This window comes from Agrilus planipennis, unplaced genomic scaffold, assembly GCF_000699045.2.
Source record: "Agrilus planipennis isolate EAB-ADULT unplaced genomic scaffold, Apla_2.0 scaffold154, whole genome shotgun sequence".
NCBI lineage: Eukaryota > Metazoa > Arthropoda > Insecta > Coleoptera > Buprestidae > Agrilus > Agrilus planipennis.
Window position 1 is genome coordinate 732374 of NW_020439244.1, and position 26320 is coordinate 758693.

Sequence of the window (26320 nt, forward strand, 5' to 3'; positions counted from 1 at the left end):
TCAATTTGATTATATAAAAAGTATTTTTTTAATAGTTTCGCTGCATCAAGTGCTTGTTTGATGCTTGGTGGAGGGACAGGATCGTCTTCTTCAACAACGTACACAGTTGCAGTTCTTATCTATTTCGGCAACTTAGACAGTACTGCTTAATGAATAGAGTGGGCGTGACGCTATATAGAGTGTAATATTGTATAGAAAACAATGTAAACCAACCAAAGTCAAGCAATTTCGACGTTTTAAGGAGTTTGTCGTTAAATCGAGTGAAGTTATAAAGAGTTTACACTGTATTCAAACGTAATCCTAAAATGTAGCATCTTACTACAGATGGCGTTTACCGCGCCATTTGTTGTATTTTCTAACGAGTGTGTATGCATTATTATTAGGTACACCTTTATGTCGTGTTCTTGAACTTTGACTTAGACAAACCACCCTCAAGCAACCTTTGCTGACATTTTCGCCGAGCGGTGGCCAGACGTACGAATAAATTTTTGATTAACTTGGTCGTCCAAATAATAATACACTTCGCGTTTATTGATTCCGTCGGTCTGTACAGGGCAGGTTGCAGTTGACCGTTGTCGCTCTCATTTTTTTGTCGTTTCGAAACCCTTTGTGGCTACAGTAAATGTTTGTCGTCTCGCATATCGGCGAGTGGTTAGTGTAGAACGAAACAAAAAAAATTGAACAGAAACAGACATGGATGGCATTATACATGGTACATAGGTGCAATAAAATTCGAGTCTTTCAGCAGACCCCGCTGTCAAAACCAGATCGGCCACTGAACTTCGGGGAAAATGAATTTTGAAAATTCACCGACGGCTTAAACACGAAAATATCGAGTATGGGTTTGTAAGTATACATACATATAGCTGTCGCCTTCAGGATAGTCCGCGGGAACATATATTATCCTGTAATAGTGTTCCAAAAAGGGAGGTTTCTCTATTTGACGACGGAACAAGTTTTTTGGGAGAATATTTTGATAGAGGTGCCTGTTGGGGGAAGTCCGTAGGCTAGGGGAAAACTAATTTTCATGGCAAAGCGAGAATTACAATTTTCGATTGTAAATGACTGAATTTTCCGTAGAAATAGTAAAATTTATCAGGTAACTTGTAATAATCCCAATTTTGACATGCTTTTTGAAAAGTTATTTCAAGTTTCTTAATTATTACAGTTAGACAGTTAGAAATGAAGAGGTATTGGAGAGAATAAGAGAACAGAGGACTGACTATAGAAGTCAATAAAAAATAAGCGAGATAGGTTGGTAGGACACCTCAGGCATGAAGGTCTAGTCAGAGACATATTAGAGGCAGGAGTTAGGAGGGGTAGAGGTAGAGGTAGACCTAGATTAGATTACTATTCGCAAATAGTTAAGGATGTGGGACGTTCTAGTTTTAGGGAAATGCGAAGTTTAGCTCGGCATGAGGAAGAAGAATGGAGGTGCGTGTCCAACCAGTCTTAGGACTGACGACCCTATGATGATGATGAATTATTGCAATTAAATTTGTAATCTAAACTAAAATACTTAGTAAATGTATATCTGCTGGGATTTTGTTTTCAGAAATTCGGGTCGAAATTGTAATTTTAATTATAATTGTAAATATCGATTTAATGTTTAGGTAAATTTTCTTTTTTCATTTTCTCCGTAAACAGACAGTATTTATTATGTAAGTAATGAAACATCTCGAAAAAAAAAAAGAAAAAATTTAGAATACCCCGCGTGGCATGGTAAAAGTTTCGGAAAAATTTGGAATACTGTGGGGAATTGGCAACGTCATTATTAGGGGATAATGGTAGGTAATAACGGCCGTCAGTTTAATAAAACCTCATCAAAAGTTCGGTACTTATTCGTGGGATAATTCTTCATCATTAGCGAATATTAGTAAGTGGTTTGGCGAAGTTATAACGGCATATTAATTACTTGTCAGTCAGAGTTAGCGCGAGAACTTCCCGATTCTGTTTCCTCTATTAAGCGGAACGTTTCCGAAACGGCCAACGAACGAATTACGATGACTGAATAATTGAATTAAAAGTTTTTAACTTTTAAGAGAGACCTCAAAACTGATAGGTTAGCTTTTTAGGCACATGAATAAATCGCATTAATTTGAATTAAAAACACGTAAAATCACACGAAAATGATTTAAAAAAGTTTCACTCTCAATGTAATCATTTCCAGAAAATATCAGCCTTGGAGACCGGTCGGTTCTACCGCCTTTCTTATCCTTAGTTAATCTTGGGCATTTTCCGAAAACTGGAACATCATGCATGCTTAGCTCTTTACTCCTGTTTCTGCTTCTAAAACGACCTTTCATGTCTCATCTTCTCTATCTTATCCTTTAATCGTGCCCTTTGTTTCCCTAATTTCTAACCCCTTCTACCTACGACATTTTGGTCAATCTTGAATTTCCAAATTAACCGTTCGCTAACACAGAAATGGTCCGAACCTGCGCTTTTTTTGTTTTGCTTCTTTAAAATTTTTCAATCAGGACTTCCTTGACACATTAAAAATTTGGAAATTTATTATTGAAAAATACTTGAATATTGTACTATAACAGTTGAATTCAAATGATAATCAAACAAATGAAATTCATTTCCGTGACGACTCATGTCAAGCACCTTCGGTACTTGCAGACATGTAGGTGGTTGTACTATTCCAACCTTTCCGAATCACAAAATAATTTATACGTCGACAAAATCCCCCGTATTCCGCAGTCGATAATGTCTCTGCAATGTTGAACCGTCGACGGAGTTACGTCAGGTATCTCCCTATACAAAATTGTATTCAAACTTTGCACTTTGTGTTTATTTATAAATTCATGTTGTCTATTTCTAGGCGACGAATTCGATATTCAATTTCAATTTCATTGCGAAGACGGCGCGTTATCAATTCAAGTTCGAACAAAGACTGAAAGCGTTCCCATAATATAAAGAGCAATTTCAGACGAAACAACGATGATAAGGGTAAAACGGGTAAAAATATCTTTAGCATTTTGTTTGTTTTTAAGATAATGAATAAAGTAATTTGAAGAATTGTTCTTTATACTTGATAGAATTGTTTAAACATTAATGTGAGTTGCCCTTGTTGTTGCTATAACCTTTCGTAGCTTAGTGGTTAGAGCACTGGCGCGTGATGCTAAATGTCTTGGGTTCGATTCCCGGCGAGGACGTAACAGCAGAGACAATTTTTCGTCATTAATGTGAGGTAATCTGTGAAAAATTGAATGTTACTTCACATTGTTTAAAAAAATAATAAATAAAAAGTTTCATTGGTGCCGCCAATGTAGTTAGTTAATGCAGCGCTTGGGAGATTTTGTTAGCGCTTTGTTGAAAAGTAAAGCAGCGATTATGAAGTTGGCTGCTTTGAAAAACAAGGAGAGGTAGGTAATTTTGCATTTGACGTTTGAATACTATTTTAAATGGAGCCGTTTGAATATTAACTGCGATTTCGAATGAAAGCCGTCGGTCCTTTGGACGCCCGTTAATTCCAACCTTCGCTAAAGAGGCAGACAGTTATTTAACATGCACTGCATTACCATACGAATGAATTGCGCGACGCTCGGCGTCGCCGGCGTCGCAGTCGTTGTCGTTTCGCTAACGGGAGCATTTTCGCTCATTCAAAAAAGCTCTTTACACTCTCGTTCGGTTCTCTTAACTCACTCCTCTTCAAAATTTACATGAACCCCCTTCTTTTTTCCAACAAAAAAATTATAACCTGACAGCTCATTCTCTGACGCCCTTTTTTCTACGTGTTTTCGCGTTCCTTTGAAAACCCCACACAGTTGGATGGGTAGTAAACCGCAAGCTACGGCTTCTCTTCGCCTTGTTTCGTCTGAAAACTTTTCAAACTGTCACGTCCGATTAACGGAAGAATGGACTGCAAAGTTTTCCTTTTAAATTTGTGTAAAAAAGTGTGCAGGAGGAATATCTCACCTCGCGTTAGCTTTTCATTGCCATTTCTAACACTAATTTCCATTGAGACCTTTACACTGAAAGAAATAAGACAGGCGTTTGAATTTGGTCTTGCGTTATTATGCTAGAGAATAAATCAGCTGGGCTATTCACGGAGAAACATTTGACTGGCGTATTAAAATGAGATCATTTATTTTTACGTTTTCGTCTGTCTTTTTTGTTTGTTTCTTGCTCGAAGCCAACAACAATAATACAACATTCATTTGTTTTTCGTTGAACATTTGAATAACGCGCTTAATGTAGTTAGAGAGACGTATGTTAAATTTCGATTGTTTCTGCATTGTTGTCGGTCATTAAAGCTTTTGAATTTGAAATAAGCAGGAAGTACAAGCCATATCGATAAGTGCGTTTAAATTTTAATTAGGAAAATGCATGTAGTGCGCGCTGTGTAGTCAGCAACATCATTATCAAGTTCAAAGTTTACTTATTGGATTTACGTTTCAGGAACAATCGCAGTGGTAATTCTAGCTAAATCATTTAATTATAAGTTTTCGGTAAATCCCCTGTAATCCATGGAAAGTGTACGGCAAGCAGGGAGGACAGGACGCATCAGCGTGAATTCAGACGGCGCCTCCTTTGTTTCTAATCAAATATTAAAGGCACCGTTAATCTTCTTACTTTGTGCCGACGATGTATATTTGCAAGTGAGATCGATTTTGCGAAACAAATGAGTTCCTTCTTTACGTTACATTACGTTTTTTTTTTGTTCACTGATTAATTATTCAATAAATCGGATTCTTTTGATGCACACAGACACATGTGTAAATTTCATAAATTTTAATCTGGGGTAGAATCTCACATTTTTCTGTTTTATCCCTGTCTAGCGGGAAATAAATTGTCCATTTCGTATATGAGCGACTTGTGATTTTACCTACCATCCATAAAACTCTTTTATTTATGAATTCCTTGTGCCCAAGGCACCCAGAGGTGCCATTTCCAATAAACCAAAACGTATATAATCTACAATATAAGATATAATATCTATAGTTCTTTTCCATTAGAAAAATTATGCAACAGTGTAAATAAAAAATAGACCCTTATGAAAGGGTGTTAAGTTATAGAATTATTAATTCTGGGCGGTTTTTGAAAGTTTACTGTTCTTTTTATTTGTGACCATTTTGGATAAAAATTGCGACCGACTTATGTCCTTTAATAAATAAGGGTTTAGTTGGGACCCATCGAGATAACCCTTGGCGGTAGAAGAAGACTGAAACTATCCCACCCCCTGGCGCCAGCGACAGATACAGAAAGGGGGGACGCGTATCGTTGTTCTCTTTTTTTAGAAAAACGTGTAGCAAAGTAAATCATGATAACTGACTCGGAGGGCTCCAGCCGAGTATCAAACATTATGTGCAGATTTGCTGGGTGAACATATGACGAAATGTGTACAAAACTCACCCCCTGGGGGCGAATTTATGACAACCGGCCGACGCGAGTTATATTTTTCGCGAAAAGGCTTTTCCTACGTATTACGTACATATATACCACCCCTCAACGGGCAAGAATGTCAACCCATAAATAAAAGAATTGTCCTCACCTCTCTTACACCCTTGACTCAATTGATATATACATTGTACGTCGACCGGAAAGGGGTCGTGTTCCAACCCCCCGAAGGCGCAATCTCGGGCGCAATCTGTGGTTGTAAATATCCCAGGGCGATAGCGTGACAAAAATGCCGTTTTCGAGTTTAGCGGAAATTATTGAATAGGGGTGTAGAGGGGAACTCTTCTCCTAAAATTGCGGAAGTGATTTCGCACATTAACCAAATTTGATCGGGGATTAAAGTGCGTAAATCGTGAAATATTTTGGAATTGAATAATTGAGTAGATAATGCATGAAAATTTCGATAATTAAATAATTAGGGATAGAGAACTACAAGGGTGTAAATGTATCTGTTAGGCATCCATACTTTTTTTTAAATATTGTTGCGGTGCAATTGTTACCACAGTGTTATTAATGTTAATGATATTCAGTTGTTATTGTTTTGTTTTTATTGTCGTTCGAATTTGAAAAAAGCGGGAAGTCAGAGATGTGTTGGTTATATCATACGGTATTATTTCGAAAGATTTTGTTGAATTGAATTTTCCACATTTCGCGTCGCATGTCTGGTCACTATTACCCGACCAAATCCGAAATTTATGTATTTTCCAATCCGGATTAGGCAAAGTCCCCTCTAAAGTCCACAAATGTCCCCTTTTTCCCGTGGCTTTGTTTCGACAGATCTACGTACGGATCATGCTTATTTCCCGAAGGCGTTTGCCCAGTTTTTCTTCCTTTTATGTCTTTGAATGTTACCGGGATTATCTGCTATCCCCTTTGGTTACCTAAAAACCGGACTTGAATTCAGTAAAATTGAATGTATTCCGTTGTGAACGAAGAAACATTTGACTGTCATAATTTTGACGTTTTCGACTGTCTTTTTTGTTTGTTGCTCGAAGCCAAAAACAAAAACAACACAACATTCACTTGTTTGTCGTTAAACATTTGCATAACGCGCTAAATGTAGTTACAGTAGTAAGTAGTAGAGTTTTCTCATAATGAGGGACATCAACGCGAGCAAAGCAAAGGGTAAAACTTAGTTTTTTTTAAATGTGTAACTTCTTTGTTCGGTGAACGTTTTTCCTTACCTGTATACATATAGAATTAACTTCTGTTGTTTCTGTTGGAAAGGGATGATTATGTGTATATAAATAAAGTGGTTGTGAGATAAATGACGGAGTGAGTAATTTAAATAAACCCTCGAAGCAACGGCATTTATTCCTACGTATGGATAATGTTCACTTTATATTCAATTATAAAAGCGACGACGTTTCTTCCCAAAACACTTGATTGAAAGCATCAATTTTCCCTTTGCCGCAAAAGAAGAGTCGGCGCATCGGTCCAAATAATAATTTTACGTCATCAATTTCAAAACGAACAAAGCGTTCTGTCTTTTCTTCTCTGACAAATGGAGATGTCTTTGAGAGAATCAAATTATCGTCCCATTTACATTTTGAAACGTTCTGTTTTTTACTCCCCGTTCTCTGCTGCCGAAGGGAACGACGTCCACGTCGAAGGGAGTTCCCTTCTTCGTTCTGTTGTTCCTTTATAAGTACATGACAGTGTTGTCAACTTTCACCAAGAAATTACAAAACAATGATTTCAATTGTTTTTGTGTAATCTTTTGTTTGCTGTAACAGTTGAATGTATAGTTCTTACTTAAATAAAAATATGCCGATCGTCACAAATTTTGTCTAAATGGGGCTTTTTCTTTTGTTTTATTAATTGTTTTACAAGACCATATCGCATGATTGTTTTTTTAAAGAAAATAACCGATTTAATATTGGCAACAGTGCTTTTCGACACGTCATCTAAAATTTCTCACTGTCAAAACTTCGACGCCGATATGTCGCACGTCGTCGCGACGCTGCTTACACTCGTACTTCCTTTCCAGTTAGAACTTTTCGGAGAGGGAATTCGGTAATCTAGTAATAGTGGCTGGCGCCAAGAATCTTAACATCGGCACATGTTTCGAACCCCGTTAATTAGTACGCGTGATTATTTATAACGCTTCAAAGAGCACCCTCAACGAAGAAAGAAAAGAAAAATGTATGCGCACGTATGTGTTGTGTCATCCGAATGGTTTTATTACGGGATTGTCTTGTTTTCCTTTTTTTTCCGAAAGAAAATAACTTTTTTACATCACCAGCACCATTACGAATGTGATGTGTAGGTATTTATGTTCCCACGTGCCAGAAACGAGCGACCTTGTCGTGTAGCCCACATATTTTTAACTAATGAACTGGCCGCAAGCATTAAAAATGGCCCTGTTTGATTTATATGTATAACAGGCGCGCATGCATTTGTTTAAGTAAAAGATGAACAAAAAACGAACACTTCGGATACCAAGTGTATTTATGTAGTACATGAATGTGTTGTTTTTTTAAAGATTTAATGGACGTAAAATGTGCTAGTGTGCCAAAGGCGCCAAGCGCAAACAAAAGAATAAGTAGCGCTCCGGACTCCGTAATATGAATACTCCATTGTGCTTTAGCACTTCGTGTGGTACAGCGGATTTGTAAATAAAAAAGTTGTGGGTTTTTGGTTACTAATTCGTCAAAATACTGCTGGGGTCGTGTATATGGTGTGTTGGGATCTATCTCATGAAAAATAACAAAAATCTGACTGTCGATAGGGGTTGACAGTTGAAGAATGCTAGTTCTCTTGCTAGATCAGAAGTAGTTGCAAATAAACACGAAAAGGATAAATATTCGATGATTGAATAATGTCGATGTATAAGTTTTGTTGTTGCTTACCTATATGATATAATGTTGATTTCGCAGTAAATTTTCACGAAATCCGATCGATGAATGGCAATATTTCGAGTAATTAATTTTGGGTGATAGTTCATGATTGGTACAAAGAAGGAATGAAGGAGAAAAGTTTTTTATTTCTTTTATGTCACGGCTGTTTTCGGGGATTTTTAATCGGAAATAAGTGGATACAAAGGAAAGAGTCGATTGACGTTGTCAGAGTGTTACGTCGCAGCTTGTCAACAGGAAATTGGCTTTCTGTTATTACGTTTTTGCTTCGGCTCCGTCGACGAAATTGAGGTTTTCATTAGGGAATTCGAAAACGTTTCAGTAACAGTTTATCTTCGAATGGAAAACGGCTTCGATAGCTCCGTCCTCTTTTTTTTTGTCCAATTCCAACCTTTCAATTCTAATCGAAACAAATATCATAAAAAGAAGTGTCGAAAAATTAACTAGAATCCATTAAAACAAATCAGAATTTCTTGATCAGTGATTTGTAGATCGCGATTTCAATCTCTGTGAATCGCATCAGCACGCCGTAGACGGTTACGACGAACATCGTCTTTAGAATCCATTAGATAGCTTAGTTTTGATTCACTTCTTTTTGTTTTGTGAAACAAATGCAGTTGAAAGTGAAAATTACAGTTATCTTTTGTCAGTTTTTCAATTGTTACCGTTGTCGGCCATTAAACTTTTTAAATTGTTTGAACGAGAGCGGGAAATAAAAAAAAAGCCGTCGCAACGATTTAAGTTTTAGGCAAGCGATTTTGCTTCATTCCTTTTATGATTAATATATTATAGAGTGCTTTATATGGAAGTCGACCGATCGTGCGTGCCTTTTGAAATGAAATTGCTGCTTTAGTTAGTTTATCTTTGTATAAAACGTTCATTTGTTCTGAATGAAAAAAGAATGGAGAAAGAAAAATGGAGAAAACGGAGAAGCGGGCAGACTGAGTGTAAATATTTAAACTGCTGCTAACACTGACTGTACCTGCCGTTGTTACCCAACTATCGACCTGTCTGTCCGCCGGTCGCTTTTATAGGCCCTATACAGAAACCAAACAAATTGTCTGTCTTGTTTGATTATATTTGGAGGAATACTGAATGAATTTGAAACGTTGCTGTACCGCGCGGAACGCTTGTTTTCCTTTTTCGAAACGTTGCTTGTTGGTGGTAGGTATGCTAACGCAATGTTTACTTAGGTTTCCGAAACGTGAACGAATGCTGAAGGAAAAGTATTATTAAAATGATAATTTTTTTCGGGGCACACTACACACCCTTACGAATAAAATTTTAAATTCAGCCCCAAAACTAATTTAGATCAACTAGGGAAGTTTGGATACACCTTCAAATAAAATAAAGGTAGCTGTCCTGTGCTATCGCTAGATTCATAATTATAAAGAAGTCATATTCAATTGTTGTATTGCTGCTGTTTCAGTCAGTTTGGTATTCAATTGTTATTGTATTGCTACTCTTCTCGGCCATTATGATGTTCAATTTTTGTCTGTAATTGCGGCATTCAATTGTTGCCGCTCGTTTTGATATTCAGTTGTTTCCGCATTGTTAGTGACATTGAATATAAAATAAGAGGAAAATTAACTTATTTTCATTTCTTTTAAAATTTCTCTTACTTTGAAGAGATAATGAGAACAAAGACTTTGATGTCGTCGATATTTTAGTAGATGTGTGTAGCTATTGTAACATACGTGTACCTTAACTTGCGATAGAGGGTAGCTCGAGATTCTTGTGACAGGCTAATTTGGGAAGCTTTGTACTGTAAATTAGCATAAAAGCTTAGTCATGCCTCGTTGTCATTGTCATTTACTCACGTCCTTATGATGGATAAAGTGGGATTTGCATAATGACTTCGCGAATTTTCATCTTAAACGGCAAAGAAACAAACCGAGCCAAAAGCCAAGCCCAACAGCGCCTTCCGTGCAAAAGGCGTGTGTGGATGATGTTTCAACTTTGATCGACAATTTTGAAGCCACTAAACCTGATATTAATTTTGAGGGTAGAGATAGCTTTAAATAAAAATATTGTATGAAAACAAATGAAAGTAAAACAAAAATACTCGTATGTAAGGGAAGAAAAAGTAGGGAAAGAGCGAATATAAAGATAGGAGACGAAAAATTAGAATAAGTGGCTGATTTTAGGTATCTAGGAAGTCAGATAAGTCAGGACGGAAGGAGTAGTAGGGATATAAAGCAGAGGATAGAGCAGGGTAGAGTCGCCATCAATAAAAAGAAGTCACTTCTATGGTCGCGAACGGTTAATTTGGAAATTCGAAAAAGGTTGTTAAAGGTGTATGTTTGAAGGCGGTGCTGTACGGGTGCGAAACATGGACGGTTGGCGCGGCGGAAAAGAAAATGTTAGAAGCGTTCGAAATGTGGAGTTACAGGCGAATGATGAGGATATCGTGGACAGAGAAGGTTAGAATGAAGAGGTATTAGAAAGATTAGAAGAACAGCGGACTCTATGGAAGTCAATAAGAAATGGGCGAGATAGGTTGGTAGGACACCTCAGGCATGAAGGTCCAGTCAGAGACATATTAGAAGCAGAAACAGGAGTTAGGAGGGGTAGAGGTAGACCTAGATTAGATTACTGTTCGCAAATAGTTAAGCATGTGGGATGTTCTAGTTTTAGGGAAATGCGAAGATTAGCTAGGAAGGAGTGGAGGTGCGTTTCCAACCAGTTTTATGACTGACGACCTTAAGAGGATGAAATGATCTATAGATAAATAGATTACGATTATCCTCCAATTGAGATCTAACCAGAATTAAAAGTTGATACTCATTTATCCCAGTTTGAGAGAACTACGACAACACTTTTAAGGGGGATGATGTTGATACTATTTGGTGGTCATTTTAACACAGTTGTTTTGAGAATTCGGAAAGTTCGTCAGGAATGTCTACATAAGCCAAGATTTATTAAATTAATTATGTCGCCTGATCGTGTCCTTAGTTACATTTTAGTGTCTATGTTTTTCTTCGGCGCTGTTTACTGATAAGCAAGCGAACGTTTAATACCCCAATAAATTTGGCACTATTGGCCCGAAGAGGGTTTCCTCGGTTGCCGATGCGTGCTTTGCAAGTGTTTACTCCGAGCTATAATATCCGGCGAAAGGCTTAATCAGAAGACGAAAGCGGATGTAATAACTTCGTCGAACAAACACCACCGAGCCACTGTTGGCCGTGGCTGTATGTGGCGCGACCCGAAACAGTCGCCGCGTAACTTACGGCTACACGAGAAGAGATACATCCCTTTTGTTCTCAAGACTCTGCTAATGACCCAACTATTGTTTCGCCTTTACGGGCCGATGTAAATTACCAATTCGCGTGACTCCCATTTATCTTCCATCGTCGTACACAGGTAGTAGGTACTGAGCCACAATAGCTACGAAGAAAAGTTGTGTCTCTATATCTCTATACATACGGTGTGTCAACAACCTGGATTTTTTCATTCCGATGAATTATTGTCTAGACTCTCCAACTTAAGAAGCAAATGTATAAGAAATAAAAACAAAAGATAAATACTCTGTGATTGAATAGTCTCGATGTGTTGCAAATTTGTAAAGACTTTCGCGGGCAGTTAGTGAACTGATGGTGTTCTGATGCGGGTCTAATAGATACAGACTTTACATCTTGCATCGGAGATAGAAGGACCTTCATTTCGATCTCCAACGTAAGAAGAAAATGTATAACAAATAAATACAAAAGATAAATATTCGGTGATTGAATAATCTCTATGTGTTGCAAATTTCTAAACGATTTCGCGGCCAGTAGGTGAACTGATGGTGTCCTGATTTGGGTCTAATGGATACAGAAGGACCTGAAAATGCTTGTGCCTCCTAACGGTTTCTAAATAGTCTTTCTCTTCCACAGATCTCCCAGTGGATAATAAAATCTTACTTTGGTAGGCAAAATTTTCGCTATTGATAAAATCTGTCTTCAGGATATGCAGATAGAACATATTCTGCGGAGTTTACCATTGTCCGTCCATTAACTCGGTTCACGTGTTTGTACTTGAGCTTTTCGGGGGGTTCCCCTTTGCGAATTTACAATCTACAGATTTGCGTAATATTCGTTGGTTCGGCCGTATGTCGAGTGCTGTTCGGTTTAAGAAGACGTTAATGGGCACACGTTAATGGAAACTGGAGTTATGATAATAATCGGCTTCTTGTTTTGGAACGCTTAATCAGAAAATGGGACCGGGTGCTAGCCCGAGGGCATCGCATCGAATTGGGGAACGTAATGGGCAGTAAGAATTGACCCTTAACAGCTAGACACGCGAATATTGAGTTCGGATCTTCATCTCGGGGGATTTTAGGCAAATGATTACTTCGGAGTTTAATCCGAGACCTCTGAGGTGTTGTAGGGAAAGATTAATATCGGAGATATTACATTATATATTCAAAATATATAGGTAGTTGGCCATTTTGGTATTCAGGTGTTGTCGCATTGTTGTCCTTGTCGGCCATTATGATATTCAGTTGTTATTGCATTGTTCACTTTGTCGGCCATTATGATATTCAGTTGTTGTCGCATTGTTGACCTTGTCGGCCATTATGATATTCAATTGTTGCTGCATTGATGACTTTGTCGGCCATTATGATATTCAATTGTTATTGCATTGTTTACGTTGTCGGCCATTATGGTATTCAATTGTTGTTGCATTGTTGTCCTTGACGGCCATTATGATATTCAATTGTTGTCGGCCATTATATAGTTTTTAAATTGTTTGAATTTGAAATGAGCGGGAAGCCATAAAACTCGTTAAAAGCGCTTTTATTAAGAAAAATATAGTAAATACTGTAAAGTGAAAAGTTTTCTTTTGATATATACAATATATAAATAGAAATAACAGATTTTTACAACCTATTTTGGATAAATTAATGTATAATTGGGTTTAGTTTCGATTCCAGTTGGTTTTTCCTTTAACTGCCGTGTCCTATCTAAACAGAAAGATACGTATGAGACGTATTTGCAGAGATCTTTGCAAACAAATGCGGGATTAATGAAATGTTTGGGATGTTTGTAGGAACTGATTACACTTATACAAACAGTTGTTGATAGTGAGCGATAAACTAACTTCCCTCGATCTCTCTACTACTTTATTAATGATTGATGCTTACCCGAGAAAGTTGTCTCTGATATTAGACGGATAGACAAATAGAGAGAGGGTACAACAAGTGGCTCGCCTACCATCATGTGTTTCTAATTTACTTGATATCTGTTTGCACAAAATGAGGGTAGGAAGTGGGATTGATTGTGATGTTTCAATTGCAAACCAGAGTAAACACTCTGAGAACTTACAATATAACTACAATACCACATTTAGATTCTCTGTTTATCGAATTAGTAGTCTTTTGTTTTTGGTTTTACTTGTCTAACGTTGTTTTTCTTTTGTTTCAGACGGAAGATGAAGGCAATCATGGAAACGACGATACGCGATGCTTCATTTTGTCCACGTTGGCATCCCAGGGACGTAACAAAGTGCACTGCGTGCTGTGCGAAGAACAAATGCTAGTTTTCGACAGGTATCCTTTGGTCGACGGGACGTTCTTCCTGAGTCCACGTCAACATGCCAAGAGCTGTATAGAGGTAAGTGTCTACCACGTTTCTTTTGTTTTTATCTTCGGAAAGTCACTGAGCCATCCCCTTGAATAAGTTAATCAAAAATTCTATTAATTTTGTGAGTAGTACATGCAGTAGTAAAGCCGATTTAATGATGCTGTAAAGATGTTATTATGTGTAATTCTCAGATAATGTCCGTTACTTATAACCCCCCCCCTCGATTGCATTAATTATTTATTTATTATGAAGTCGACGTTAAAACTTATTATCATCGTAAAGGAAAAGGCTGCAGGGTGTGTTTCTGTTGTTGCAGGTCAAGGGCGAGGGACGCACACAGTTTTTAACAGCAGTTTGCATGGGATGCTTGGAAAGGGCTCCGGGTCGTGCCATCAGGTGCCGTTTCTGTGGTCAACAGTGGGACGGGTCCTCACTTGTTTTGGGAACCATGTATTCCTACGATATCTTCGCTGCCATGCCGTGTTGTACAGAACGAATCAAGGTCAGTGTTTACGAGAAATGTTTTTTTTTTTTTTTCATCCCTATTTTGATGTTTCGCGAAAACGTCCAGGTTTTTTGGAAATTCGTTTCCTGTTTGTCAAAGCCTAAACTGGAAAATCCTTCGACTGATTTGTACAGTGGTTTTTAAAAATTGCTGTCTCATTAGATGAAGATCATAATTGTTAGATTCAAAAACATTTTATCAGAGCCAAGTAAAGTGATCATCAAAACAGCTTCAAGCCCTAAGTCCAAAGACTTACATACTTCGAAAACAATTAGATTCAAATCCCTAAGAAAAAGTACTTGAAAATATTTTCAAAGGAAAGAGTTTGAAGCTTTCTGAATAACAAACATAAAGAACTTTTATAAAGTAATTTGTTTATCGAGGTTCAACCAAATGGCCACGAAAGGGATAGATTAGTGTGATTCCTAGGTATGAAAGCTGGAAGTATATTTTTCAAGCAGTAAAGAAGCTCTGCCCATGATGGATTTCGGGAAGACACAAGTTTTATAAATCCATAGTTTGTAGTTTATCCCAAAAGTTTTGCTTCACAAAATATTTACCGTTTTCAAAATGCCAAAGCTTAGATTAGATTTCCTTTGATTTTTATGGAAATCATAAAAAGTTTAATTACGTGGACGTCCCTTAACGAGACTATCTTCATTTTGTGATGCCCAAAGTTTGGAAATATTATGGTCAGAGTTGGACAGAGCCATCACCAAAAACAGCACCAAGCCCTAAAAATACAAGGAGTTTAAATCGCCAGTTACGTACTTCGAAAACAATCAGATTGAAATCCCTAAGCAAAAGTACTTGAAACATTTTCAAAGGAAATAGTTTGAAGCTTTCTGAATTACAAACATAAAGAACTTTTATAAAGTAATTTGTTTACTGAGGCCCCACCAAATGGTCATGAAAGGATTCGATTAAAGTGCTTCCAGGGTATAAAAGCTGGAAGCACATTTTTGAAGCAGTAAAGATCTGCCCGGCTTTGACCATGATGGATTTGGGGAAGACTAACAAATTTGTTAAATCCGTAGTTTGTTGTCTAAGCTAAAAGTCTGGTTTCAAAAAATTTTAGCGTTTTCAAAATACCATGACTTGTTGCTGGAATATTTTTTTCAAGTCCAGTTCTGACCATGATAGGTTTCAGGAAGACTGGTAAGTTTGATAAGTCCATAGTTTTTAGTCTAGGCCAAAAGTCTGTCTTAAAAAAATGTTTAGCGTTTTTGACCATGAAAGGGTTCGATTAAAGTGCTTCCAAGGTATGACAGCTGGAGGCACTTTTTTCAAGCAGCTCTTATCATATTTTCGGGAAGACTGACAAATTTGATAAATCCATAATTTGTAGCCTAGGCTAAAAATCTGGCTTCACCAAATTTTTAGCGTTTTCATAATGCCAAGACCTAAATAAGATTTTTATTGATATTTTTGGTTATTCATTTTTGAAAATTTCAATTACGTGGACGTCTCTTATTGAGAGCATCTTCATAATAATTGTGATGCTCAAATGTTTGGAATTTGTACAGGCTTTTCAAAAATCCGCGTTTTCAAAATGCCAAGATCCAAATCAGATTTTGATTGATATTTTTGGTTATTAATTCTTGAAAATTTCAATTACGTTTACGTCTCTTGATGAGAGCATCTTCATAATTGTGATGCTCAAATGTTTGGAATTTGTACAGGCTTTTTAAAAATCTGCGATTTCAAAATGCCAAGATCCAAATAAGATTTTGATTGATATTTTTGGTTATTAATTTTTGAAAATTTCAATTACGTTTACGTCTCTTAATGAGAGCATCTTCATAATTGTGATGCTCAAATGTTTGGAATTTGTACAGGCTTTTCAAAAATCTGCGATTTCAAAATGCCAAGATCCAAATAAGATTTTGATTGATATTTTTGGTTATTAATTTTTGAAAATTTCAATTACGTTTACGTCTCTTAATGAGAGCATCTTCATAATTGTGATGCTCAAATGTTTGGAATTTGTACAGGCTTTTCAAAAATCTGCGATTTCAAAATGCCAAGATCCAAATAAGATTTTGATTGATATTTTTGGTTATTAATTTTTGAAAATTTCAATTACGTTTACGTCTCTTAATGAGAGCATCTTCATAATTGTGATGCTCAAATGTTTGGAATTTGTACAGGCTTTTCAAAAATCTGCGATTTCAAAATGCCAAGATCCAAATAAGATTTTGATTGATATTTTTGGTTATTAATTTTTGAAAATTTCAATTACGTTTACGTCTCTTAATGAGAGCATCTTCATAATTGTGATGCTCAAATGTTTGGAATTTGTACAGGCTTTTCAAAAATCTGCGATTTCAAAATGCCAAGATCCAAATAAGATTTTGATTGATATTTTTGGTTATTAATTCTTGAAAATTTCAATTACGTGGACGTCCCTTAAAGAGACCATCTTCATAATTGTGATGCTCAAATGTTTGGAATACTGTGATTGGACAGTTTGTACAGACTTCCAAAACGCCAATGCCCCAAAACAAAAAAAGAAAATGCAGCTTTGCAATAGTATCTAGTTTTTTTTATTATTTACAGTGCAACGCATGTTATAAGCCCGTTTTGCATCCGACGCAGCGCCTAAACTTCTTCAGCGATTACAGCCACATGGTTTCGTGTCCCCATTGCCGCACGGTCGACACGCATTTCGTGAAGGCATTGCCGTACTGTTACTCGCGGCAGCAGATCATGCAGCGATCGCTGTCGCTGTGGGCATAGCCCGCGGCCTCCAGGAAGGCCGCGCGTAACAGTACACCACCCGCAGAGACATCCCCCCCGTACGATCTGGACCTGGGGATGCTCTGGCGGGAATTGGCCGGTCTTCGTCTCGACGAGTTCTGTCGCATCCAGCTCGCCACCCGTGTACGATAGACAAACTTGTAGTTTCATTTGTTATTACGAATGTGTGACACTCTGTATATTCTCAATCCGAAACAGTAGTACTACCCTTTTCAATTTTTTTTTTGTTTTTAGATATCTATTATTAAATTACAACAATAACAATTATAGTTTAGTAGCACATCACTTGACGTTAACCGTGTAAATTGTTTAGGCAATATTTTTTCATGATAATAACGAGCGACCCCCTCCCGTTATAGGGTATACTTACGAATTAGTTAAATAATTTCGATACGTCGTTATTAACAGGAACTTTTCTTTTTTCAAAATCAAGTCGGCAAACTGTGTAGTAAACAGTTTTAATATATCTAGTTCGTGATTACGTGAAGGACTTGCATATTTAATAAAACCAACCCCTCCCTCCCATATACATGTATATATATTATATCTTTATTATACTGCGTATCGTAGGTTTTAATAGATTTAATCTTTTAGTCTAATTGAGTATTTATTAATATTTCTTAAAATAATAGGAGAATTGGTTTTGTTTTTTTTTTGTTGCTTTTGTTTTATTATTAATTCTTCTGGATGCGAGGGAAACTTTTGAGTTCATTCGAAATCCAAATTTCGGTTTTCCAATAATAGTCCGATTTATATCTATGTGTATCGATTTATCGAAATTTTGATGTTTACTATAACGAGATTTTCATTTTATTGTTAAACTAGAGATCATCGTATATGTAGTTGATAGGTGCTTTCTAAACTAGTTCTATTTTCGTGTAAGTCTTAAACAGTGATGATTTTTTAAAATACATAATATCTATAATTAGTAAGCTTCTAATAATTAATGAAAAAAAATCGATAAAGGTCGATTTTTCCACTTCGGATTAAGAATGAACAGAGTTATTATTTAAATATTAAGTTGTTATGCATTTTACGGCATTTATCCAGTTTTTCGTTATTACGGGCGAACGCCCCCCCGATATTCTTTTTTTTGTTTTTAGCGCTTTTCCTAACGTTAGTAAGGGATGAGTGACAGACAGAATAAAAAAAAAGGATTTATGGGTCGTGGCGTTCGCCCTCTTTTTTATTTTTTATTGTTGTAGAAATATATTATTATGTTGTGTTAGCATTTAGTATAATTATAATCACTTAAATGTTTATTATTATTATTATTATTACTGTAATCCAATCTAAATCAATTTCTCTACATTGCTACCTCTCACAGTAGTAAAAAAAGAAGAAAACAAAAGAAAAAGGCAAGGGTTAAATATGAAATAAAGAATACTACTACGGTGGTGTTATTATAATTAATATGNTTTATTTTTTATTGTTGTAGAAATATATTATTATGTTGTGTTAGCATTTAGTATAATTATAATCACTTAAATGTTTATTATTATTATTATTATTATTCAAAGTTTGTGATTTAGTACAATACTTTTAACTAAGTTTTCTTCGAGAACATTTTATTTAGGAGGTATCGTCTATATTGAATTGAATTTATTATCACTACATTACTGCTACTACTGCTACTATTATTATTATGATTACGATAATAATCGCGATTATTATTGAAATTTAAGAAGCAATCCAGTTTCTTATGTGAATCACGAATTTATTTGTGAAAGGTGAGATACGGACACAGAGTTTGTTCATTCATTCTTTTTTTTTTTGTTATAGGTACATATAGGTATACATGTTTTTTATCCACCCCAGTACACCCACATGTACACACAGACAGCCACACGCAACAATAACGCAGATCGTCGTTTTTTTTTTCGGAAACAAACGAATGCCAACAAAAAAAAAACAAAACAGTGAAATATGTGAATGAATTAATATCTGTGACAAAATTCTCCCAAGTTGCTGTTCCCCAATAATTACTGATAGGAGTGCATGTCCGGGGGATGCTGGTGCGTTCCCGGGGGGTGTGAATGGGCAGTGTGCGTGTGTCAAAAACGTAATATCTCAGATGGATTAAAGGCGGTCGATTACCCTGCCACAACATCATCTGCCACTTCGTCTGCCTTCGTACAATTTTATTTTTCATTTTTAAAGTGATTTTACAGCGTACATCTAAAACTTTTTATTATTATTATTATTATTGGGTAGGTACTGATAATCTTGCAACATTTTAAACGTTTTTTTTAACATTTTCTTATCATTAATTAACTTCGAGTTGGTAGTGAGTTTTGATAAGAATTTTTGTTTTCTTTCGTAATCAATGCGATGAAAGAGTTGGTAACTAATAAGTACAGTAAATGTTTGATTTATCGACGTGGGCCTTTTGTTGGAGCGATGCAAGTGGCAAAATATTAGTGAAAATTGCTTGAGTACAAAATCCGTTACTTTTGCAAATTTTATACAAATCATATAAGTAATTGTTAAATTAGTTCCTGTCAATGGATTAGTCTTTGTTCTTTGGAATTCTAAGTATTATATCGGGTCATGACGGTGGTGAACATTTAGCAGACAAAACTATAAAATTCTTACTATTTTTTATCGGTGTATGTGTGTATCATTGGAAAATACATTTTTACAGTTAGTGAAATTTTAAAAAAAAAATTTTTACCGATATTCGCATTGGAAATAATAAAGTAGTAATAATTGGAGCGAAATGTCTACCACCCCCAAGTTCCACTTTTAAATGTAGTTATTTTCGTTGATAATACGAGGAATATTAACCATAACTGCCATTAAAATATCCTCTAGAAACATATTCGTTCTGTTAATGGTAATAAAATTAATTAAAAGTCTATAGGTAATATTATTTAACGGATTATTAATTATTATTATTAATTATTATTATTATTACTGTAATCCAATCTAAATCAATTTCTCTACATTGCTACCTCTCACAGTAGTAAAAAAAGAAGAAAACAAAAGAAAAAGGCAAGGGTTAAATATGAAATAAAGAATACTACTACGGTGGTGTTATTATAATTAATATGTTTGTTGGTTATGATAATATAATATCCCATGGCAGGGCTGGTAATTTTTCTCTAGTTGATTATTTAGAAGAGAACCCTACACGCGGGCTTTTGCATCTATTTCCTTTCTATAAGAAAAAAATAAAATAGTAAACAAAAACGCATCGACCGAATCGGAATGTGTGAGCCTAAGCCGCTGATAAATATATTGTAGTGTTGTGCCTAGTGTATACCCTACCCTGTAGCTTAAAAGAACGTATTTTTAGGTAGTTTGCATGCACCCCGCAAAATAAGATAAAGCATCCCTCTCACTTGAGTCCTCCAAAATAATTTTATTATCTAAACGTCCGTTCGTTCTTTAAAGTTATTTTTCTTGTCCACATTTATTTTAATTTTCTTTATTGAAAAGAATTTAATTAACTTCGTCTTTCGTATTTGCCAAAAAAAAATTCTCAACGTGCCATATTAGTATCAAAAAGAAAAAAAATTATTGTACTTACCGTATCTTATTTTACGTTATAGAAATAGACGCCATACCTTTACGATTGTGATATACATTCATATGTTATTTAATCGATATTCGTTTGTTTGGCAGTTTCGGCTTAATCTTCTTTTTTTTTTGATAGACTCAAGTGGGTGCGGGAGTTTGATGTTTGTTGTTGTTAAACAAGGCCTATATGATAATAATAATGTACGGTCTATTTACGATGTTCCCTTTTTTCCACATTATTGTGTGACGATCGACGATCGTGTACATATATATAAAATATTTAGTAATAATACCCACTAATTTTTCCAATCGAATTATTAAAAACGTACCGTTTTCTAAATTTGATATGATAAGTGTATGTCAGTAAGTGTAGGTTTTTAGAACATGCAGTTAGTCTTACTATACTAATTAATAATGTCGTAATTAAGGTAGACTACGAAACGATTGACACGTCTGCGCTGGTGTGCGGAACAAAAACTTCTTGCGTTTTACGATGTTCTTCTTTTTTCGTTTTATTGAAACAAAATTTTTCGTCTGGAGCTTTGTTTGCTGTCGTCTGTGCCCCGCGTTTGCATTTCGAAATTAAAATTATTAATCATACTACAATAAACAATAAAATAAGTGTGGCCTAAAGTCATTATTTCTTACTAAGCACGTCTAAGATCCGAGAAATAATTAATTTTTGTTAAATACACGCGGGGGCACATTTTGTAGATACGATATTATTATTATTATTATTATTGATAAATATGTATAGTAATAATAAGAAAATTTGGCATGTGCTATCAGGGTAAAAGGTCGTGAATTGAAGTAACAAAGAAGCACCAGCGAATTTATTTCTTCTTTAATAATAAAACACTATACAATATATTGTAGCTTGTCGAGTCAGTCGGTTGTTTTTCTTCGCTTTTTTATGACACATAATAACCGCTTGTCACCAACCATGAGATGAAAAAAAAAAATGAAACAAAATTGAAATGAAACAAAAGAAATTGTAAAACTTGTAGCGCTTTAAGGTTTGAGAATTTCGCAATTGTACAGACTGCATTTAAGTGTTTTTGTACTGAAATTCGATAAAATACTATAATATATATTTTTTATACGATTGGCTTTAAAATAAAAAAGAAATTGGATGTAGACGTAACGCGTAAGTTTTTTACCATATATTGGAATCGGGATTTTTATACTTATTATAATTAGTATCATCGAAATCATCATCTTCAATCTAAATAAATAAAAAAAAAAATCATTATTACATTACTCGAATTCTGGTTCCAAGTGTGATTTTAAAAAGTAATACAATATTGCCAGTGATAGTAATTTACCTAGGTTTAGAGTCGAAATTTGAATGGAAACTACAATATTTTATAATATTATAGTATAGTTTTCTTTACATTAGTATTATAGGTACATAACGTAATATATTACTACCTAACAGTAAGAATAAGTGTTACAAATTTATATTTATGTCAATGTATATAGTGGCGTGTTGCTCATGGTTGTGTGCTCTTTTGTTTTTTTACCTTTATTTCGCTTTTTATGCAATTCAAAACTTTAGGTAACCCGTAACCTCTAACCCTTAACTCTCGTCAAAAGAAACAATTGTTTCCACATTCTCCACCCTTCTACAATCGTAACAATTAACGTTTAAATTCCAACAATACATAGGGACAGGTCTTCATGCAACATTCAATTGTTACTTTCACAGACCCCTTTAAAACAAAAAACTGTGCTAATACATACATACATACACTAAACGACACAGGTACATACATATGCATATTACAAAAAAATATATACTATCCCTGCTTTCTTCCCTTCAAAGTACAAAACGAAAAAACAATTATTAAATATTATTATATGTTGTCACACTGCTCTATCGCTAAATTTTTCGCACTTATTATATTGGTGTTGTAGTTCTGATGACGTTGGCCCCGATGTACGGGGCGCGTCTTTTTTGAATGTAGAGAGTAGCCCGGCTGGACGCTCCCTCGCTGTTTTCAATTACATGTAGATTTATACAACATATATTACTACAGATATATTTAAATATTTGAAGTGTTATACGTTGAGATGGAAATTTATGTTTATTATAGTGTACTGTAGTAGGGGGCCGAGGGTTGGAACGGTTGGTGCACGCATACATCCCTTCTACGATCTCTACAACGGCACAAAACATAACTATTAAGTACTTAAATTAATTTGATTCAATATTGTTTGAAATCGAACTTTTAATTATTATTTACGATTGTAATTAATCCCAGCTGCCCCCGGGGGTTGTGGTCTTGGATCGTGAGGGTTACTTTGTACGTTTTTCTCAAATGAGTAGAGGGTTGAAGGGCGTGTTCATAATAAAGTCGCTATCAATACATAAACGCACAATTGTATGATGTCGAATGAATGATAATTATTTGAAAATTGAAAGAAAACGAGCCGTTGTGGTAGTGATAAGTTTTTAGGGATGTAATTGTGCACCGAATTGTTGTTAAGTACCGTTGATATGATGATCGGTCCATTAACAAGGACCAAGTCGACAGTTGTGTGTCGTCTGGGGTTGCATTGTTTTAGCAATTGTTACAAAACAACTGGGTGATATCTGATTGAGTACAAAAAAAAAGACTGTTCCAACCTGGCCCAATTTATTACAATTATCAACAATTTAAACAAAAAAAAAATATAAAACTTGAGCAATATTAATTATATGTACCCTTGCTTTTATGCGGTGTTATTGTTACTAAATAGTTCTTCTTTGCAGCCGCATATTTTATTCGTTTGCTTCTTGTTTGTACATTTTTTGTTTTATGTGGTGAGAGTCTATTTTGTTTCAATATTATTATTTTTCTATTGTTTAGGGAACATTTTGTGGTCGCAGGTACCTTTGGGCCAATGAGATATATAAAAAAAACTGAAAACGAAACGTAAAAATTAACAATAAGACTGTTACCTGTAAATTTTAGACTTGTACTGTATGTCTTGTAATATTTCACTTTAATTTGTGTAGATGTAAGATAAGTTACGAATTTTCGATGTGTGTAAGTACATTACGGGGTAATTTCTTGTTGGCCCATTTTATTTATCGAAAACAGTTGAAACGGAATGCCAAAGCAATAATTTTACACGTATAGATCACGAAAAACAAATGCTGCAAAATGTTCCTCTCAAATAAATAACTCAAAAGAGATTTTTGTATTTTGGTTTAATTGCAAACTACTAGAGTACCTATATATTCTAAAAGAAATAAAGAATGAGCTCCAGGGATGAAAAGTTAAATTTTGTAAAGTTTAGGCTATGAATAATTCGGCTGGTTCCACTGGGGAGCGGCCTCCATTTCGTAATCTATCAAATTTTCGTCACCAAAAGACGCCATAGCAGCTACCACCCTAATGGGGGTACAAGTATTTACGTCGCGATAATTGGAGGGTCCCCACTTGAATCAGCTCGTGTGAATGAATGTTGGTGTTTTTTTATACGAATAGTGTGAAAATCTGATACGTCTGTCTTATATTATTACTATTATATGATAATGATCAAGCTTTTTATGGCTTTTTATATGTAAGAGTAATAATGGAGATAAAAATTTTTAAAAGCATAATAAATATAACCATTGTCTTTTATTACTGTGTATTATTTCAAAGTATCTTCCCTCTCTTCCCCTCATTTGTGTTGTAATCTGCTGAAATATTGACGGTAAGTATTTTAATATAAATTACTAAAAAAATCAGATATAAAGTCAGTTAATTAAGTTCGAATCGTCATATTAATTGTTGATCAGGCCTCTTATAGATGGCCAAAAACTGAAAATTTCGAAATTTTGTATCAGGAGAGCATAAGATGATTCGAATCGTCGTCGGATTATTTGTTGATCGGACCTCGTATACATGATGAAAATTTAAAAATTTCGAACTTTTGTATCAGGAGAGCATAAGTGATATTGGATAAAAAAGACCCGAATCCTCTTATGCTCTCCTAATACAAAAGTTCGAAATTTTTAAATTTTCATCATGTATACGAGGTCCGATCAACAAATAATTCGACGACGATCCGAATCGACTTATGCTCTCCTGATACAAAATTTCGAAATTTTTAGTTTCTGGCCATCTATACGAGGCCTAACCAATAAATAATATGACGATTTAAAAACTTAAAATTCTCATTTTTGTATTAGGAGAGCATCGGATCTTGATACTACTAGAAATTAGACTCTGTTTGCTTATGGCCTTGGGGTAAGTATAAATGAAATACATGGCAAATATAAAAATCATATTTATTTTCAGATATTAGCAAACAACATACAAACGGTTTTAAATTTACATTGCAGTGGTATTTAATACAAGCATATTTGACAATAAATACATTTTAAATGTACAGTTGTATCTGCAATACTGTAATAATAAAAATACAATCACAAGTCTTGACTAATTACTTTTAATTAAACATATATTAACACTCTAGTTAAAATTTGGTATAATAAACCGACCTACCCTATTATATTTAATTTAAAAGACTAAGAAACAGCAAACAAATGGTTTTAAATTTACATTAGAGGGTGTCGAATATAATAATACAAACATATTTAAGAATAAATACATTTTAAAACACAATTTNCAAGTATTACATTGCTGTTTTGATTATATTTAATTTTGAATTGGTGGAATATTTATATGATATTTTGATAGTTGTATGTTTTTTTACAATATTAACATTATTATTAATTGTTATTAATTTATCTGTTTTAAATTTTGACATCACCTATAAATAATCAGTTAGAATAGTTAGATTTGGTAAATTAATAAAACAAAAGACTTTTTATCAATTATTATATGATTTTTTGTAACACATTACCTGAATGGGATGTCACAGTATGTTATTAAGTTTATCTGTATTTAAATAAGAGGTGATTTTTTATAAACTGAAGTTACTTTATTTTAACAATTATGTGATATGAATATTTATAACAGTTTTTTTTTTAATATGTCAGCACATTTTATTGTTAACATTAATTGGAAATATAAACAAAATTATTTCATATGAGGTGAAGCATGAAAATTGTTTAAATGATTTTTTGCATTAATTTACATAAGTATTACATTACATTATACTACATTACTGTTTTTATTATATTCAGTTTTGAATTGGTGGAATATTTATATAATATTTTGATAGTTTGTTGTATGTTTTTTTACAACAGCTCACTAACATTACTATTAATTGTTATTAATTTATCTGTTTTAAATTTTGACATCACCTATAAATAATCAGTTAGAATAGTTCGATTTGGTAAATTAATAAAACAAAAGACTTTTTATCAATTATTATATGATTTTTTGTAACACATTACCTGAATGGGATGTCACAGTATGTTATTAAGTTTATCTGTATTTAAATAAGAGGTGATTTTTTATAAACTGAAGTTACTTTATTTTAACAATTATGTGATATGAATATTTATAACAGTTTTTTTTTTAATATGTCAGCACATTTTATTGTTAACATTAATTAGAAATATAAACAAAATTATTTCATATAATGAAATTGTTTAAACAATTTTTGCATTACTTTACACAAGTATTACATTGCTGTTTTGATTATATTTAATTTTGAATTGGTGGAATATTTATATGATATTTTGATAGTTGTATGTTTTTTTACAATATTAACATTATTATTAATTGTTATTAATTTATCTGTTTTAAATTTTGACATCA

General features: G+C 34.4%; 1 protein-coding gene across 1 annotated transcript in view; it reads left to right on the forward strand.

Moving 5' to 3' along the window:
* Positions 1 to 18353, forward strand: part of LOC108738547 (headcase protein) — a 123006-nt gene extending 104653 nt beyond the window's left edge. Inside the window, exons 3-5 of the mRNA XM_018472011.1 lie at positions 13670 to 13858; positions 14145 to 14330; positions 16893 to 18353. Of these exons, the coding sequence (XP_018327513.1) occupies positions 13670 to 13858; positions 14145 to 14330; positions 16893 to 17072 (555 nt within the window). The 3' untranslated portion in view covers positions 17073 to 18353. The remainder of the gene's footprint in view (positions 1 to 13669; positions 13859 to 14144; positions 14331 to 16892) is intronic.
* Positions 18354 to 26320: the final 7967 nt, after the last annotated feature.